The 16824-nt window shown below is 36.6% G+C and overlaps 1 protein-coding gene across 1 annotated transcript; it reads left to right on the top strand.

Annotated features, from left to right (window-relative positions):
- Positions 1-535: 535 nt before the first annotated feature.
- Positions 536-15758, top strand: LOC139969057 (CMP-N-acetylneuraminate-poly-alpha-2,8-sialyltransferase-like). The gene is made up of 7 exons (XM_071973799.1): positions 536-1164; positions 2792-2908; positions 5114-5261; positions 7949-8055; positions 8400-8489; positions 12081-12316; positions 14414-15758. Exons 1-7 carry the CDS (start codon positions 965-967, stop codon positions 14644-14646), a joined length of 1131 nt encoding a protein of 376 aa, XP_071829900.1. The 5' UTR covers positions 536-964; the 3' UTR covers positions 14647-15758.
- Positions 15759-16824: the final 1066 nt, after the last annotated feature.

The raw sequence follows: 16824 nt of genomic DNA, 5'->3' as shown, positions 1-16824 counted from the left end.
CACCCCCATAACCCCGCACACAATAGACCGCTCTACCAGTAAATTATTCTGTAGGTGACACGTTATAACGCACGGACTGCGGTGAATACTTGTGATCCACGATATACTGTGAAACTAGGCATACGACCAGCCAGACAGCGCCACCAATTAAACGCGAGCTAATTGGTGTACTAAAGAATCATCAGGTTATCCAGCTATTATAGTGATTTACGTAATTATCACAGAGTGTATATGCATGTTATTGTTAAAGAGTCTATATAGCCTACTGTGACTTCTGGCTGGCACCCCACGCCATCCCTTTGCAAAGAAATGACCATGGGTCACCACGAACTAGGTCTGGATAGCTGACTCGGGAGGGATGGGGCAGACAAACTCTGTGGTCACTGGTTCGAATATCGTTCTATCGAACAAATTCTGCTCTTTCAAATCTGCTTTTTTGAATTCCAATTGTTCATGTTGATTTTATTCTATACACACAACACTATATCGTTCCGCTTTGTATTCTGTATCGACTACCATTGGAGAGTGACCATAGCCAAAAAGCTTGCAAGGTATACTCTAGCTCCTTAGAGCACTGGCTTGTGATATTCATTAGATCACTCATAAGTCACAATGTCAGTGTTTTCCGAATTGTTAACATATCTTAACTACACAAGTTTACATCGTATAACCTATACACGCGACTTCTTAGCATATCTAACCGTCGAAAACACTCCTGCTATATCGTCAAATGGATTTGCGCCACATATCGTGTAGCTGCATTGTCAATATAATGTTTGCTATAACATGGATACCTACAGTTTGTGTCACTTAACTCAAGTACTCGCGCTCTGAACAGTTATTTTTCTTCCGTGGATCTTCTGAACTTTCTTAATTTTCGTGATCATCAGTACCAGCATTTATCATTCATTAAACATGATGCTGTTCATATTATGTTACCATTTCTAATTGGGAGTAAACCAACATGGAACGATATTGTCTGGGACTGTGTATTATAGGTACTGTAACCGTTGGCTTGTGGTACACCGGGTACTATGTGCAACGATATTCATTGACAATTAATAGCATGGCGTGTATGGCGGACGAACGAATAGGCAGTATCAACACAAGGAACACGAGTGTACAGGCAACAGCAACATACCAAAGGAACATCTTTACAATAAGGTAAGCCCATCATTAAATGCCAGCGCCGTCTATGTGTAAACGCAGATTGTAACAGAACCTGTTATAAATTCAGTAAAGACAATTTACACTACAATCACATGACAAAGATACAAATTAGATATGATCAAGTGACATAAAATGTAATAGTTGAATAACGATAACGTATATGTAATAGTTGAATAACGATAACGTGTGTTTAAGTGTTCTCACTTGTAATATTATTTAGGAATTACTCCAAATGCTTATGAAAGTCGCCTGCCAAACTTGGATCCTGTTTTCATTTAAAGTGGCAGAACACTTTGGGTTACTCTTTTCTTATTCTAAACTGTATGCTGTTTGCTGTACTGTATGCTGTATGCAGTATGCCGCATGCTGTATACTGTATGCTGTATGCTGTATGCCGCATGCTGTATACTGTATGCTGTAACAATTTTATATTACTAATGTGATACTTAGACGTCGAGGCAATAATTTAATATCCAAATATATAATAATAAAATATAATAAGTTTGGTTCTCAGTATGGTTCCTCAGTAATTCACTGTTTTCTTATATCTGCAATAAAGACCACATTATCACCCTTAAAGCTTTATATTTCATTTAAGGAGACTGCTTGCCAGAACACAAATCAAACTTATGTCAACTAAAAAGTGTACCGCATCTGTACATCATACGTATACACTGCTAAGAATATTGAGCAATATTTGACCATGTAATGTTTATTCATATTACTACTCACTCTTTATACTAAATGCATTTGGTATTCCCTACAACGTGTTAACCGTGGCTAATAAGGGAACTACAGTTACACTGGGCACTCGCGACACTGTAATCGAAACACGTTTTTCCACCAACAGATATTTAGTCAGGTGGAGGAACTGTCATTGCATTTAGAGATATTTTCCTACATGTTTTAAGTAATCTAACGACCATGAAGCTATTATTTAAATCATATAACCATTAACAAAAGTAACATGCTATACTGAACGGTACATAATATGGCTATATATAGCTATATATATATATGTATATATATATATATATATAATGTAGTGAGAAAAAAACCACTGTAGTGAATAACGGTTGTTCATATTTTCGCGAGGTATATGGACGGCATTGCAACATCATTGCCAAGTTGGTTGACCCACACAATGCAATGAACAAGTCAATATCATATGAAACACAAATAATGTTTGCATAAAACAGTATACAATCAAACTATAAAATAGTTGATATATAAGCACATACCACCAGATACCAAACCGAACAATTGAACTTTAAACCTTAATCGTTTGTTAACTACATTTACTTAATCACTGTAGTCTAGTTTTGCCCAACATGCATGTGAAACTGAAGTTTGTTGTTCTTTCTTTTCTATATGTATTTGTGCTACCTGATACGATGACCAACGTTCGGCGAAATGTTGAACATATTTGCCCATTATTGTTGACATTTTATGATCTACCATGTTGTTGGGCTCATGTTTAGAGCAGAGGCTTAGGCCTTATGGCCTGCGGAAAAGAGTTTTCAATAGTATAAGTATAGGCATTCGCAAAAGATTTGATCACAATATCAACAATCCTTCTGTTGCAGTTCAAAACGGAGCATTTCTATCATTTTCGTCACAGGAATATCTCCAGCCACACTGCCTTAATTTTGGATGAGCAGAATGAGACATTGTTTCTGTATGAAAAGTTGTTACAACGTGAACACAAATTCAACCGAAGAAACATTGAAACACTGAGGTTAGTAGTTTACATATAGCGTGCAAACTACGATATGTTACTAAGTAAATGATGTCAATGGTGGCGGGACAGTTGCCAAGTGGACACCGTATAATCGTGGTAACCTATATCAAGGAGGAATGCTGTGTGGATCGCCACACATAAAACATGTTGGCAATGATGCTCACTAACGTTGTTTTACTGAATATTCCCCATATTTATGTTTTTTTCTTTAACTGATGACCATTCCAATATTATTTGTTACACAGCTATAGATAGAAAGCTGCTATGATTCACTGGTTTTATATAGATTTGCTTGCATGGTGCAATTTTAGTCAGTCTGTTACATAATTATAGAGACTACGCAATATATATTGACATACAGTTGTTAAATAGTAGGAGAACAAGCACCGTTCATATTACATGCTACACCCCTCCCCTTCCTCCACCCGAACCAAAATTAACGCTTACATAGTACATGAACAAGTGATAGATAAAGACAATTTGTATCACCTTTTCAGGGATTGCAATTATTGTTGAATTAAATATATTTCGTTTATAACTATTTACTCTGGTTAGTAAAAATTTCTCTGTTATAGAACTTCGGCGCTAGATACACTGCTACTATCTGGCATAGAGCAAGGTTTCTTTTGTACATTAGACATCTCTTTATATACATAGAAGTCAAAATACCTCTGAACTGCAAACAAATTAGAATTCCGGTGTGATTATGCAACCATTCCATTTTCAGGATATGGGTTAACAATATTTCTTAATAAATTTATCAACAAATTTTGGGCTAGGTTTAGCATTTGGCACTTAATGCAGAATAATAAGGTGTTCACAATGTTGACACAACTGAACAATTTTCAACGGAGAATCCAACAAATATGTAATTTAGGGTGCAATTGTAATAAGGATTTAATGTAATAAATAAAGTTCATAATATGTTTGTTGCAGCTTGCCAGTTCACACCAACATTCATCTTCAACCTTGGGATTCTTTCCAAATTGAAGCACTACTTACCAAAACATATTCTTCGTTCTATATATTTTACTTTAATTTATCCTCACCTTACTTATTGCATTACAGTTTGGTCTGGCACGGCTGCTTATAACATTAAGAAACTTTTTGTACTTCAAAAAAGGGCTATTCGACATATATCTTCTGCCGACTATAACGATCATACTAGTAAATTATTTGCCTCACTTAAGCTACTGAAATTACCGGACCTTGTGAAAGTTCATCTTGCTACATTCTCTTATCGCTCTATTAATGGGTATAATCCGCCCACATGTAAAAATGTAATTACTGTTAATAGGGAAATCCATGATTATAATACAAGACAGGCTGGTCACATACATAGACTTTTTCCCCATAGTAACCTGGGTAAACAGAGTATACGTTATCGGGCAAACACTTGCTGGAATTATCTACTTGATCATCATGATCATATACAAAATGATTCTCAGTCACCACGTTCCTTTAAAAGTCAATTAAGCGAGGTTTACATAAGTGATTATTGATCCATAATACTTTTTAGAAATCTTTGTTTGTTTATATCGTTAACTCTGATAACTTAATTATTTTCCTTCTTTAGGGAGTGGCTCTACTCGATAAGCCTTTCAGGTTTTTAGATCACTTCCTTTCTCTTTATACTCAATTTCATATCTGTAAACGTTTGTATGACATACAATGTACCGTATATTGAGAAAAAACAAATAAATGAAATGAAAATGAAATGAAATGAACCTATTCACATACATGACCATTCGTTGTAGGTGGTTAATTATGCAGACCGAAGGTGTATATCTGCCGCAGTGTTAGAAATGCACACGAATCTCTCAATGTTCATATAACCTGACATGCCATATGCAGTTAAAATGAGACGCACAGTTATGGTGTAATGTATAGCAAGAATATTTTTAGTGGCTTGCAGTTATCATGAAAACCATCAAAGGTAACCGTTTGAGCGCCTTGTGCATTTGGTTTATGTAATATTGTCAGGTGGAATTTTCGAAAAGTGCTCCTTCAGTTACATGCAGTTACTTTCTATAGCATGATCGTGAATAATTCTCCTCAAATATTATCCCTATAAATGCTCAAAGGATAATATTCAGTTGTGGGTGGGTCTTTATATCCGCTAACCACTATTGAAAGAAAATACAAAGATAAACATTACTATGTTCTACCGACAGGCAACGTTTTGTTTTTTCTTTGTCATAGGGAAGGAATTCACCAGGAGTTGGGATCAAATATAACTAATCTTTTGTTTGTTACTCAAGAAAATTCTCCGATCGGATCAACCTTACCTTTTGTCTACGAGAAAGGCTTATGGAAAGTGTCATCCAAATTTTATAAATCTTTACCAAAGGTAAGAATTACATCATTGTTCAGTGAAGTGTGTCAGTGTCTACCTGGTCAGTGCTGTCCTTGGTTCATTTAACAACATGGGATCATCAACTTCCTATGTTTTACCTCATTCACCAGCCCAGGCTTGCGGATCATTCACTGCAAGATTCTTGAAGTCATTAACTTGTATGATTGTATGTGCACATAGGTCTAGATAATTTATGGACACTCGTTCTCCGTGCAGGTAAATACCATGTGATACAAATACGATAATGTAATGCGAAGGTAACAAGAAAGTTATGATCGAAGTTTAGTTCCAAAGCAAATTGACAAAAGGAAACTCAGAGTGTTCGTGTTTCGAGTCGGATACTTATATGAACAAACTTAAACTCTCCCGAAACTAATATCCTCTACTATACAGTTGTTACGAACAAGAAAGAGAGTTCACTAACATCTTATGGGCAAATGTGGACTCAGCCTGTATTATAATTGGTAAATAATGAAAACAAACAACATTAGACTCTGACGGACATAATATTCTCAGGAAAAACAGCAGCAGTAACCCTACAGAACCATTGGTATTAAGGAACAATAATGCGACCAGAATTAAAAGGAGTTTTTAATGTAGACTGTTAAGATCCGCATGGAAAGTAAGTTATAAGAATATGACAGTGACCGTTCCCACTCGGTAGGTCCACACACTAAAATCGTCACAATATGCCGTTAGAGCATAGATAGAAGTATTCGAAAAACATTTCCTACCCACCATATGATGTTTTTTGCTATTATCAAATTCCATTTGGGCTAGGAGAGGGTCGAAGTTCAGCATGGAGAGTGATCAACAACCCAAATGCCAGTTCTCGTTGCGAATTTTTTCCCAAAACATAGAAAAGACTGATTTTGACTGAAAATATGCAAACAAAATCACTTCAGTGCGATCCTATAAGACTATTTCCGGTTAACTCTTCGGGCAACTTACACTAATCGGAGTATTGTAAGGTACTTCTATATGTACGTAGATTGAATCTTATAACGTACTTCATAACCTTCAGTTTCAACACCCGATACACATAGAGAACACAGTTACTACTGTAAATCTTACAGTTTTGTACCACAGTAGAAACTAGATCGTGCTATAATTCGGTAGCATGTACTATTGGGATTACAGTAAGAACTGAGGATATGTGTAATTCTAACAAATCAAGTTGTTGGGACTTGTTGGAATTACACATATCCTCAGTTCTTACTGTAAACTTGATAGCACATGCTACCGATTTATCAGATTTGTCAGCACGATCCAGTATTTACTGTGGTACAAAACTTTAGATTTACAGTAGTTACTGTAATCTCTGTGTGAATCGGCTGGTTTCAACATTTATATTTTCTGATTGAGTAGTTCGTTTCTGTATTATTTCCTTTTCATTGTTGCGTGTGCTTTACTACATATATAGACATATGAGAATGTTGACCTATAAGTCGCGCATAGCAGGATTTTTCGCGGAGTCGGTCAGTTAATTGGCGAGGTTGAGGTAATCGTTACAAAGCAAACTGACAAGATCGCTCTTGTTGCAACTCACGTTAACAAAGATGTTGGAAAATTCCATTATTATACAGGAAAGAGTTATGGTAGTTTTCGTTCCCAAGTAAAAACTGCCTTGCCAAATTTGTCCTCAAAGATTCCCGAACTGGACTACAATTTTGAAGTTTCAAACAAAAATTCACTCTGGCAAATGCCAAGTGATATGTATCACAAGTGTACGGGTCACCGTCTCCAATTTTAAGTTTCCTGGACAAAAGTGGTGTTGACCGTTTACTAATTTAAAAACGATTTCAACAGTTATTATTATTATAATTATTATCACACCGATGGTTATATAGCGCAAAATCCCAGGGTTCAACAAAACAACATCCAAAAATACAATTGATTACACTTAACAATAGGATTGTTTGAATAAAAACGTCCTTAACGCTGCTTTGAAAGTGCTGATAGAGGTAAGGCTTCGTATTTCTGATGGTTACTTGTTCCACAACAACGGTCCGACATGGCTAAATGCTTGTGCTTGCAGTGTTTGATATTAACTTTTTACTCTTAAAAGACAGCTAAATAGAACAAAAGTAATTTTGTTAATGAAACAGCGTTGAAATAAAATTATAGGTTAACACGACGGAACAGGGTATGGGGAAAGTGCAGGTTACCGTTGTAGATTGCAAGCGTCATCGCTAAGGGCACGCGATGAGGTATTACGTAATCCCCAAACAAAGAAATACAAAGAGAGCGTTCAAGATTACTTAGCCTGTTACCATTTCGACGTCAAATGACGAGGGTTCTTTCCTGTCCAATCAAAAATAATTTTACAAATGTTTTAGGGACAGATATGTAAATTATAAAACGTTTTGAAATGATTTGACAAGTGGCAAGAGTTATACAAGGTTCTTGGTTGCTATGAGCCAAAATCAACAGTAAGATCTGTGTTTCCAGGATAATCATAATATCACTTCTTTTTTTAACTGGAAATTGACGAGGCCTTTTCTCAAGATATTAGAATGAGACTTATACCAATTAAAAAAGAAAAGTTTACATTGTTTAATGATGAATGAAATACGTTGATCTAGTTATATGCCTAGGCACGAGGGGCTCAGTTTCTAACAGAGTGAAGTAGAGTAAAATGTGTGACATTCTGTTCTTATTGTTCATTTTTTTACACACAGAAAGCTACGTTTGATAGGCTAACCCGGTGCAGTGTGGTGGGCAACAGTGGCTCTCTCCTACACTCTAATTGTGGAAAGCATATAGACGAAGCTGATTTTGTATACAGGTTAGAGTAATATATCTTTTGGATAACAAATCGTATAGTATCGTAAAGTTAAGGGAAGAAGACAAACTAAATTTGAAGACAGATTTTGGAACAAATACTCTGGGTTGTTTTAATTGGCGGAGCAAGGTAAAGAAACCAGGGACATGAGCAAGTGCGTTGAGTCTGTTTATTACCTAATTATATAACCTATTTATTGAATTTACGTACGTAAATTAATATGAAAATGTGGAATCTCACACTCAAAAACAGTAATTCATGAAGACTTTCTTTAGTTTAATTTCAAATAATAGCCTCATCTTGAATTTCTACGGCCTTGTATATTATCTCCTTTTGAAAATCTACAGGTGTAACGCTGCACCTTTGAAGCCATTTGCAGCTGATGCAGGAACTAAAAGTAGCCTCACCTCGTTTAACCCGAGCATCTTTGGAAAAAGGTTAGTTTTATATATATATATATATATATATATATATATATATATATATATATAACAGTGAAAAAACTTCCAGCCTCCACCGGGATTCGAACCCGGGCCTCCCGCTTTATTTGCGGACACCCTAACCATTAGACTATGGACGCCGATTGTATGTCCAGAGGTTCGAAACCGGCAAGGAAGGTCGTTATTCCACTGTAGGAGTTTGTCACCTGTATCCAACAATACGATTTCTGTTTTGGTGACATATGTTTGCCTTACTCTAGAGATTAAACATGATGCTAACCAACTCGAAATCATTTAAGATTCCTAAAGCCGGATCTCGAAAGAGATACTTTGAACAGACTTCATGTTAATGAAATGGAGGTAAACGACAAAGCCAAATGAATATTTATATATAGTTGAAATTGTAGTGAGTTGGAAAATCTAGAACAGTGAAAAAAACTTCCAGTCTCCACCGGGATTCGAACCCGGGCAGGGTTCACAGATGATTTCGAGTTGGTTGGCATCATGATTGATCTCCAGAGTATGCATAAGTCAACAAAGCAGAACTAACAATGTTCGGTACAAATGGCAAAAGCTTACAGTGGAATGACGACCTTCCTTACTGGAATTGTTATAGGGGGAAAATACAAAGCACAAGTATTAGTTGCGTGTTTTACATCGTCGCTTGCATGGGGACCCAACCCAAACCGTCATCGTCTGCTACCACTAAGATATGAAACATTTTATTTTTCTCTGTTTTTTCTTTTCATATTTTCCAGGTAAAATGTTAGAAGTGTTGACACTGAAACCAATGCTATCTTTAAGACATGCTTCGAGCTTCAAATATGTTAGATTCATCATTTGCAAATACACACTGTTAGCGATAAAAAATCTTGACTCCGAAAAAAAAAATAAAACGGAAACGCACGACTGCGAGAAATGATCTCTTGACCCTTGTATTGAACGCACTGTTCAATGATATCAATTTGACGGTCGGGTGACAATAATAATGATGGCGTAACGTAAAACCTGGTATAATATATATATATATAGTGAAGTACGGTATATAGGTATGGTGAGGTAGTGGCGGTGGTTCAATCAATACAGAAAATAGACAAAATTGTATCTTAAACTTCTACATCAAACATGGTTCATAATTACTTAAACAGCAAAGGAAATAATACTCATGGGAATGAATATGTCTCAATCTACATAGCCTACTACAGGTTCGAAGTGCGTAGACAGTTAAAATTCCAGAATATTTCACGAGAAATCTGACGCTTAATATACGAAATTATGTTATTCAGTAACTTATAGACACATATTAAAACCAATGGTGACGGAGAAATATGACTTGGTAAAATCTAAAATAATCTTGGCGAATATGGCTTATCGAACACTAAATTCAAATATAGGTTTTCCTTAAACATTAATGCAACTTATCTTACATTTAATACATGCAATATATAATGATGAATGTAAAACTTACGAAAATGGGCCTCAAAAATGCGATTTCGAAATCAACGATTGAAAGTACGTGTGACGAATGCCGGAAGCCGTAGCCCAGGGGCAATTATAACTGAACATGGAAGACGCTCTGAACTCAGGGACGTAGCCAGGGGGGAGCAGGGGGAGCGACCGCTCCCCCCCCCCCTTTCAGTGTCGATTTTTTTTTTGTAACTGTCGTTTTTTAGCATGGTATTTTGTCAGTGCTCTTTTGATCTTGAATACTCGTCAGCTCCGTTAACGCGATTGTAATCGTAGTAACATTCACGCCTACTGATTCAACTACTTACTTAGTTTGGCAGATGCAATTAGCTAAATTTAGCTTATAGCCAATTACAAACCTACAGTTGGCCACTGTGTAATAAAATGCATATTGCCTACCTAACCGCACTCTATGGAATGTCACGAACTGTATGCACAACAACGTCGACAACGTTCGTTCTATGAGTCGTCCTAAGGTGTTGCACGAACAGCATGTTATGAAGCTAAGCTAGCAATGGTACGTGATACGCACTTCCTGTAATAATTATTACACTGCTAATACACTGCGATAACGATATTTGTTTTTAGGCCACTGCATATCTGGCAATATTACAAAATAAAAAAGTTTATATTGTCCATCAGTTAAGTTCGTCAAATGTATTAAAGTCCAGACATTGGACAATAAACAAGAATCATCCTACTGGAAAAATTGTAAATGAGCACTATGTTTGTCTTTCTGATATATTATGTAAAAGAACATGTAAAATAATTCAAACAGGAAACAAAATCTGCTGATTATGATATCATATGATCAGGGGCGAAGCCAGTATGTAGCACTGTAGGCCCGGGCGTACATTTTTTTTTGGCCAAGTTATCTTTTTTTTTAAAACACCCATAATTCAAATCGATAAGCTTGCTGGACGAGTTCAAGAGTCTATAGACAGGAAAAACTATTGAAATGAACTTAGCAAGAATATGGCTAAATTAGGTGACCTATTCTTCTGTCATCTAGGCTGTCATTTCTATCGCGTGCCGTTTCATTCAACACTCTACCCGCCGAAAAAGACTATAGATCCGATCTTGTCAGTTTTTTTAACATGTAGTTAAGAACCCGTTTACGCAGATAATATTTCAGTTGAGAAAACAGTTGAGAAATTTGCATCAGATTGCAATCGTCGGATACCTCTCGCCTTCTCTTATTAGGCTAACTTAAACATTTAGCTACAGTTGTATCAAAGACAATTACTGGCTATAGTTATATCAAAGACATTTCAGGACTATCTTTGTATCTATAAGTATCAGAAGTTTAAACGTAAGACTACTCTGTACCTGTACCTTGCTAATTTTAAATACATTTTGTAGTATTGAATTAGACATTTAATAGCTACAGTTGTATCAAAGACAATTACTGGCTATAGTTATATCAAAGACATTTCAGGCCTATCTTTGTATCGATAAGTATCAGAAGTTGAAACGTAAGACTACTCTGTACATGTACCTTGCTCATTTTAAGTACATTATGTACATTACGTACTATTTTAACTCATTTGTTTTTTGGGTTTAAAAGTGATATTGAATGAGGTGTCTCAAGTTAGCAAGAGGCCAGGGAACCAGAATGAACACTCGGGAAGGGCCGTTTCCGGCCATCTGGGGGGTTTGTAAACCAACAATTTTCTTGTACGCTCCGCGCCAACCGATGGTGGCGCTCCGCTTAGAAAGTCGTGCCTACAACTTTGAAAATCTATATCAATCGCAAAAAGTGCTCCCCCCCCCCCCCTTTCAAATTCCTGGCTACGTCGCTGTCTGAACTTTAAAAGTATATGCTACTATTCCGAGTTTACACGCACCTTCCAGTTTTCAAAACAGAAAATAAACTTAGCAATAAAGAATAAAACATACAAAACATACAAAATATGAAGCACATATCATTCGATGATGTCATGTTTGGAATTAATCGAGCCATGTGTGCGAAGTAACACTAAATATAGTAAATTTAATGATGACATACAAATTTTCATATTTGTTTGGGGAAGTTTATCACGACAAATATCTCTATTACAAAGACTTATAATAATGGTCTCATTTATGTCTGCTTTAATTTGTTAGTATTATCTCTTTTAGATACAAAGGAATTGCAAAACAGTCCTCTCTGAAGAAGTTTGTGTCGGATATGCAGCAGTATCACGGATATCTGTGGGGAGCCTGTTTCAGTGGCCGTTCTACCTTAGACCTGTGTATGAAAGCAATCAGCGGCTATAACATCAAGGAAAACGTATTTGTGCTAGCTCATCCTTATCATTATAAGTCCTTCCATGACTATTGGATTCGACGTGGAAAGAAGAAGCTCCCCTCTACAGGTAAGGCTTCGAAAGAAAAACACACACTAAACACTTTGGAAAAGCTTTAAAACCTAAACTTTAAGCAATTAAACATTTACCGTTCTAACAGTAAGACAGTTTACAATTATATATTATGTCTGATGAGACAGTGATTGTTCTGTCTTATCTACTGGTTCATTTATCAAAGGTTTAGCGTCTCGCATGCACAGGATTCCAAAGGTATTGGCCAAATTTAAAATTTCCACCACAAATTAGGTTATGGTGCAGAACTTGTGTGGAAGTGTCATATTATATAATGGAGGGGCGCTGTCATAGAGTCATTAAAGCACACGCCACTGGTTGCAGGGTTCACATGATAATTTGTGGGCCCTTCCGACATCACAATACTATACCATAAAATCAAATAGATGATTAGGCAATGAAAAGAAAATTTTCCAAAAAAATATGAATTGTTCGGTTAAGTTATTGGTGAAATCCTAAGACCAGAAACTGATTTTAGATTAGGTCTATTTTATGTTATAAATATTTTAAATTTTAAAATCATTTCAACACAATATTGAATCATGTTCTACCAGCTAAAAGTACTACTACCACAACAAATGTAAAATTTAGATATGAATTAGGCTATATAATTATCTCTTAACGCAAGGTGTTTATTATAAATACCCTGTGTGAGGTTGCGAGGGGCATGAACACAACTGAATTATTGGTCCAATTCTTCCATGGCTGAATGCAAAAATCTTCTTGTTCTTGCCCCGTTTTTATTCACTGTTTATACTTCAGATGCTAGATCATCACATGACAGCTGCCCTCTAATTAAATTTGCTGATGATACTGCATTAGTGGGTTTGATTACAAGAGATGATGGAGGTGAATATTTGTCTCAAATAAATTGGTTTGTAGACTATTGTGATCAAAATTTCCTTGAGCTTAACGTGGAGAAGACAAAGGAAATGGTGATTGATTTTAGGAAAGGAGATCATGAACCTCCTCCTGTTGTTATCAGAGACCTGGCTGTAAACCGTGTCTCGTCCTATAAGTACCTTGGCGTAGTTTTGGATGATCAGCTGAATTGGCATGACCACATTGATTATTTGGTAAGACGGATCAATCCAAGACTCTGTTGCTTGCGGAAATTGAACACCTTCAACATCAGTAGAAACATTCTTTCTATTTTCTACAATTCTGTGATTTTCAGTGTGTGGTCATATTGCATTAATTGTTGGGGAGGTAATGTCAATGGTACCGACAGAAAACGGATAGATTCTATTATAAGCCAAGTCAGTCGCATCCTAGGCGAACGTCAGCAGTCAGTGAACACGTCATATCATCTTCACCTTCAATGTAAACTTGCTGGGGTTCTCACAACAACAGTAGCCACCCTCTACACATTAATTTGGAAAATGCAATAATACCCCGCAGTGGGCGGATGAGACTACCCCTTGCCGTTACGAATCGTTACAAATCCTCCTTTATCCCTCGTTGTATTAAACTTCATAATGAATCTTTTACTCGTTAGGTGAGTAATCTTGCTCATTGTGCAATCCAATGTTTCACAAGTATCTCTGGTGCTGTTTTACTGTATTTTGTATTTTATCGTTTTTTCGTATCTTGCCAGCTTTGTTTTATGTCTTATGTCTTAGTATTTGAAAGTCTCATATATTTTGTGTATTTGTGTATTTGAATATTTTATGTACTGTACGTATGTTTTATATTGTGAGCAATCAATTGCCCAGCTTGGGATGCAATAAAGAGAATCTGAATCTGAAATCCCCCGACTGAATCATTTAACGCCGGCTGATAATCGGAGGTGGGGCCGTGCCATCCCATTACCCACCCCATTTGCACACGCCACTTATTAGAATGCTGCTACAAGTAGCAAAAAACTGCTGGCTCGCTCTCTCTAAATTTTTGGTTTGTTTTTCTTCTTCCTACTAGACTATGGTTCCTTATTTCTATGAATTTTAAATACATACTAGCCAATTTGTTATCGTAGCGTATTCCAGCTACACAGCTCGAATAGTCATTTTTACTGTCTTAGTTTTGAAATTAATCCACAGTAGTAATTTATACATCTTTATTAATTAATCAAATTCATATTTTCCTATTTCAAAGGTTTCTACTACACCAGTGATGCATTAAGTCGCTGTAATGAAACGCACCTTTATGGATTTTGGCCATTTCCAAGAGCATTTGACGATATTTCTTCTTACAATGTTTCGTATCATTACTTTGAAAAGCTCGAAAACGCATGGAAGGAACCCCATGGAATGAACATAGAGTTTTCAATTCTCGTACAGCTTCATCTTCTTGGTGTTGTAAAGATTCACAATGGAAAATGTGAATAAAGGAAGACTATGAGGACTAACAACGTGAAATATTTATAAAAGGAAGACAAGAAAGATACACAATGGAAAATTAGTTTCTCCATCTCTGTTAATGAAGCTTGGATCCCATGTTCATTGTTCATGTTTTGTGTGCTAGTTCATTTCACTGTGCGTTTTGCTACTTTTCACTTCACTCCTTGTGTTGATATATTGTCTCAAACAATAATCCATATTTGTCAAGTATGAGTAATATCTTATTTCTCTGATATCTCTAGCGAATAGATTAATATATATTTCTTCTCTGATGATCATATAAACTGAGAGACGAGTAAAACTGCAGACGAGATTGCTGAGTTATTGATTTAGAATCTTATGTGAGAAGAACTGTTCAGTAGGTCACACCATTCAACCGAATGGTTCTGTGAACGTGAAGGCAGACTATAATCAAACGTGGTTAGTGATGAGGCCAAAACATACCGCTAACCAGTCCGTAACAAAAGCACCGTCGACAGGAAGTTGTCCATGTGAAATAATCCTCGTTAAGACTCTTTTTAAGAAACCAAAAACTACAACATTACTTATTTTACTCCAGAGTTTATATCTAGGCATTTGTTGTTTTCTTAGCATAACCTTGAACTATACAATATTTATATATCGTTATCATGTATTCATATATCTATATATTTATATATCTATATATATCTATATATATATATATATATATATATATATATATATATCTATATATATATATATATATATATATATTTGTGCAACAGGAGATTTCAGTTTTGGTTTCGATGATAATCGTTACCTATGCATTCATGCAGGCGGAGAGTGTGTGTATGCGTGCGTTTGTTTTGTATTCTGACCGAGGACTTGAACAAAAGAATTCCAGGTTCTCGGTAGAATTCTATTGTATGGGGTATTGTTAAGGTTAGGGTACGTGGATTTGAACAATGGAAAATACAATAGGTCTGAATGTAATACAAACATGTGTGCGTATGTGTGTGTGTATGTTCGTGCGTGCGTGAGTAGGAACACACTAGAGAGCTTCCCATGGCTTGATTTTGTACAGCAGACAGCCTGCATCAATAAACCACCTTTTGGGGGGCTCACGTGGACGTTTTCTTTTTTCTTTTGTCTTCAGAGATATGTTTACATTCAATAAGTGGTCATTTTTTGACCTTTTGACCTTTTTTTTCAAAAACTCGCGAGACCAGTCAAAAACTTCTATCAACTGACCCTATCAATTCCAACTAGCTAACACATTACATGACCCCCCCCCCCCGCCCCATAGCAGATGTTGGCACTATTGGTGAAGAACACTCAGCACCCCCAAGAGACTGTCACGACCTTGATGGAGGGACTAGGGACTACACTGTGTAGTGCAGGGGGGGGGGTATAATGCAGAGTACTAGAGGGGCGTAAATTTGGTTGAACATTGTCCCACGTTACTGAGATGTCAAATATTTGATGTGTAGGCACAACAGCCTCCACTTATCACCCCAGAAGAGCCCTTGACCAGCATGGAGACCATGACTTTGATATAAACCATAAATATGAAAGCCTGTAAAATATTAGAATTTATTCGCGAATGAACATTTAACAATACGTCAAAAAATCAGTCATATCCCTCACATCAACTTATGTTTTAGTTATTAAAAAAAAAAGACGAACTCATCAAACTATCAAAAGTCCAAAAGATTTCATCAAACTTATATCAAATGGGAAAAGCATAGTCGTTTCTAGAGAATGATTGACAATTATCTGTGGGCCCATGGTCCGGGGGAATTTTTCCGGGGGAAATTGTCCTGGAGGGTAATTGTCCGGTGGGGAGTCGACCGGGATGGGAATTGTCCGGGGGGGGGGGGTTTCTGGGGTGGGAATGGTCTGGGTGGGAATTGTCCGGGGGGCACTTGTCCAGGGGGAGTTGTCGGGGGGCTTATTGTCCGGGGGTAATTGTCCAGGGGAGATGTCCGGTCAACACACCCACACACACACGCACACACACATATATATATATATATATATATCGTCACCTCATAGTAGAACTAATGACATCACATACTAACAAAATGGCAGCCGCCTGCACCTAACATAACTGCTGATGCCTGTATTCGACCTTGACGGTCTGAAGAATCGTTTTCTCTTTTGCCACTATTGCCTAGTAACAAATTACACACAATCATGACGTGA

This window comes from Apostichopus japonicus, chromosome 6 (assembly GCF_037975245.1).
Source record: "Apostichopus japonicus isolate 1M-3 chromosome 6, ASM3797524v1, whole genome shotgun sequence".
Classification (NCBI taxonomy): domain Eukaryota; kingdom Metazoa; phylum Echinodermata; class Holothuroidea; order Aspidochirotida; family Stichopodidae; genus Apostichopus; species Apostichopus japonicus.
Note: the sequence above shows the minus strand (reverse complement) of the source record. Positions and strands in the feature narration are given on the sequence as shown.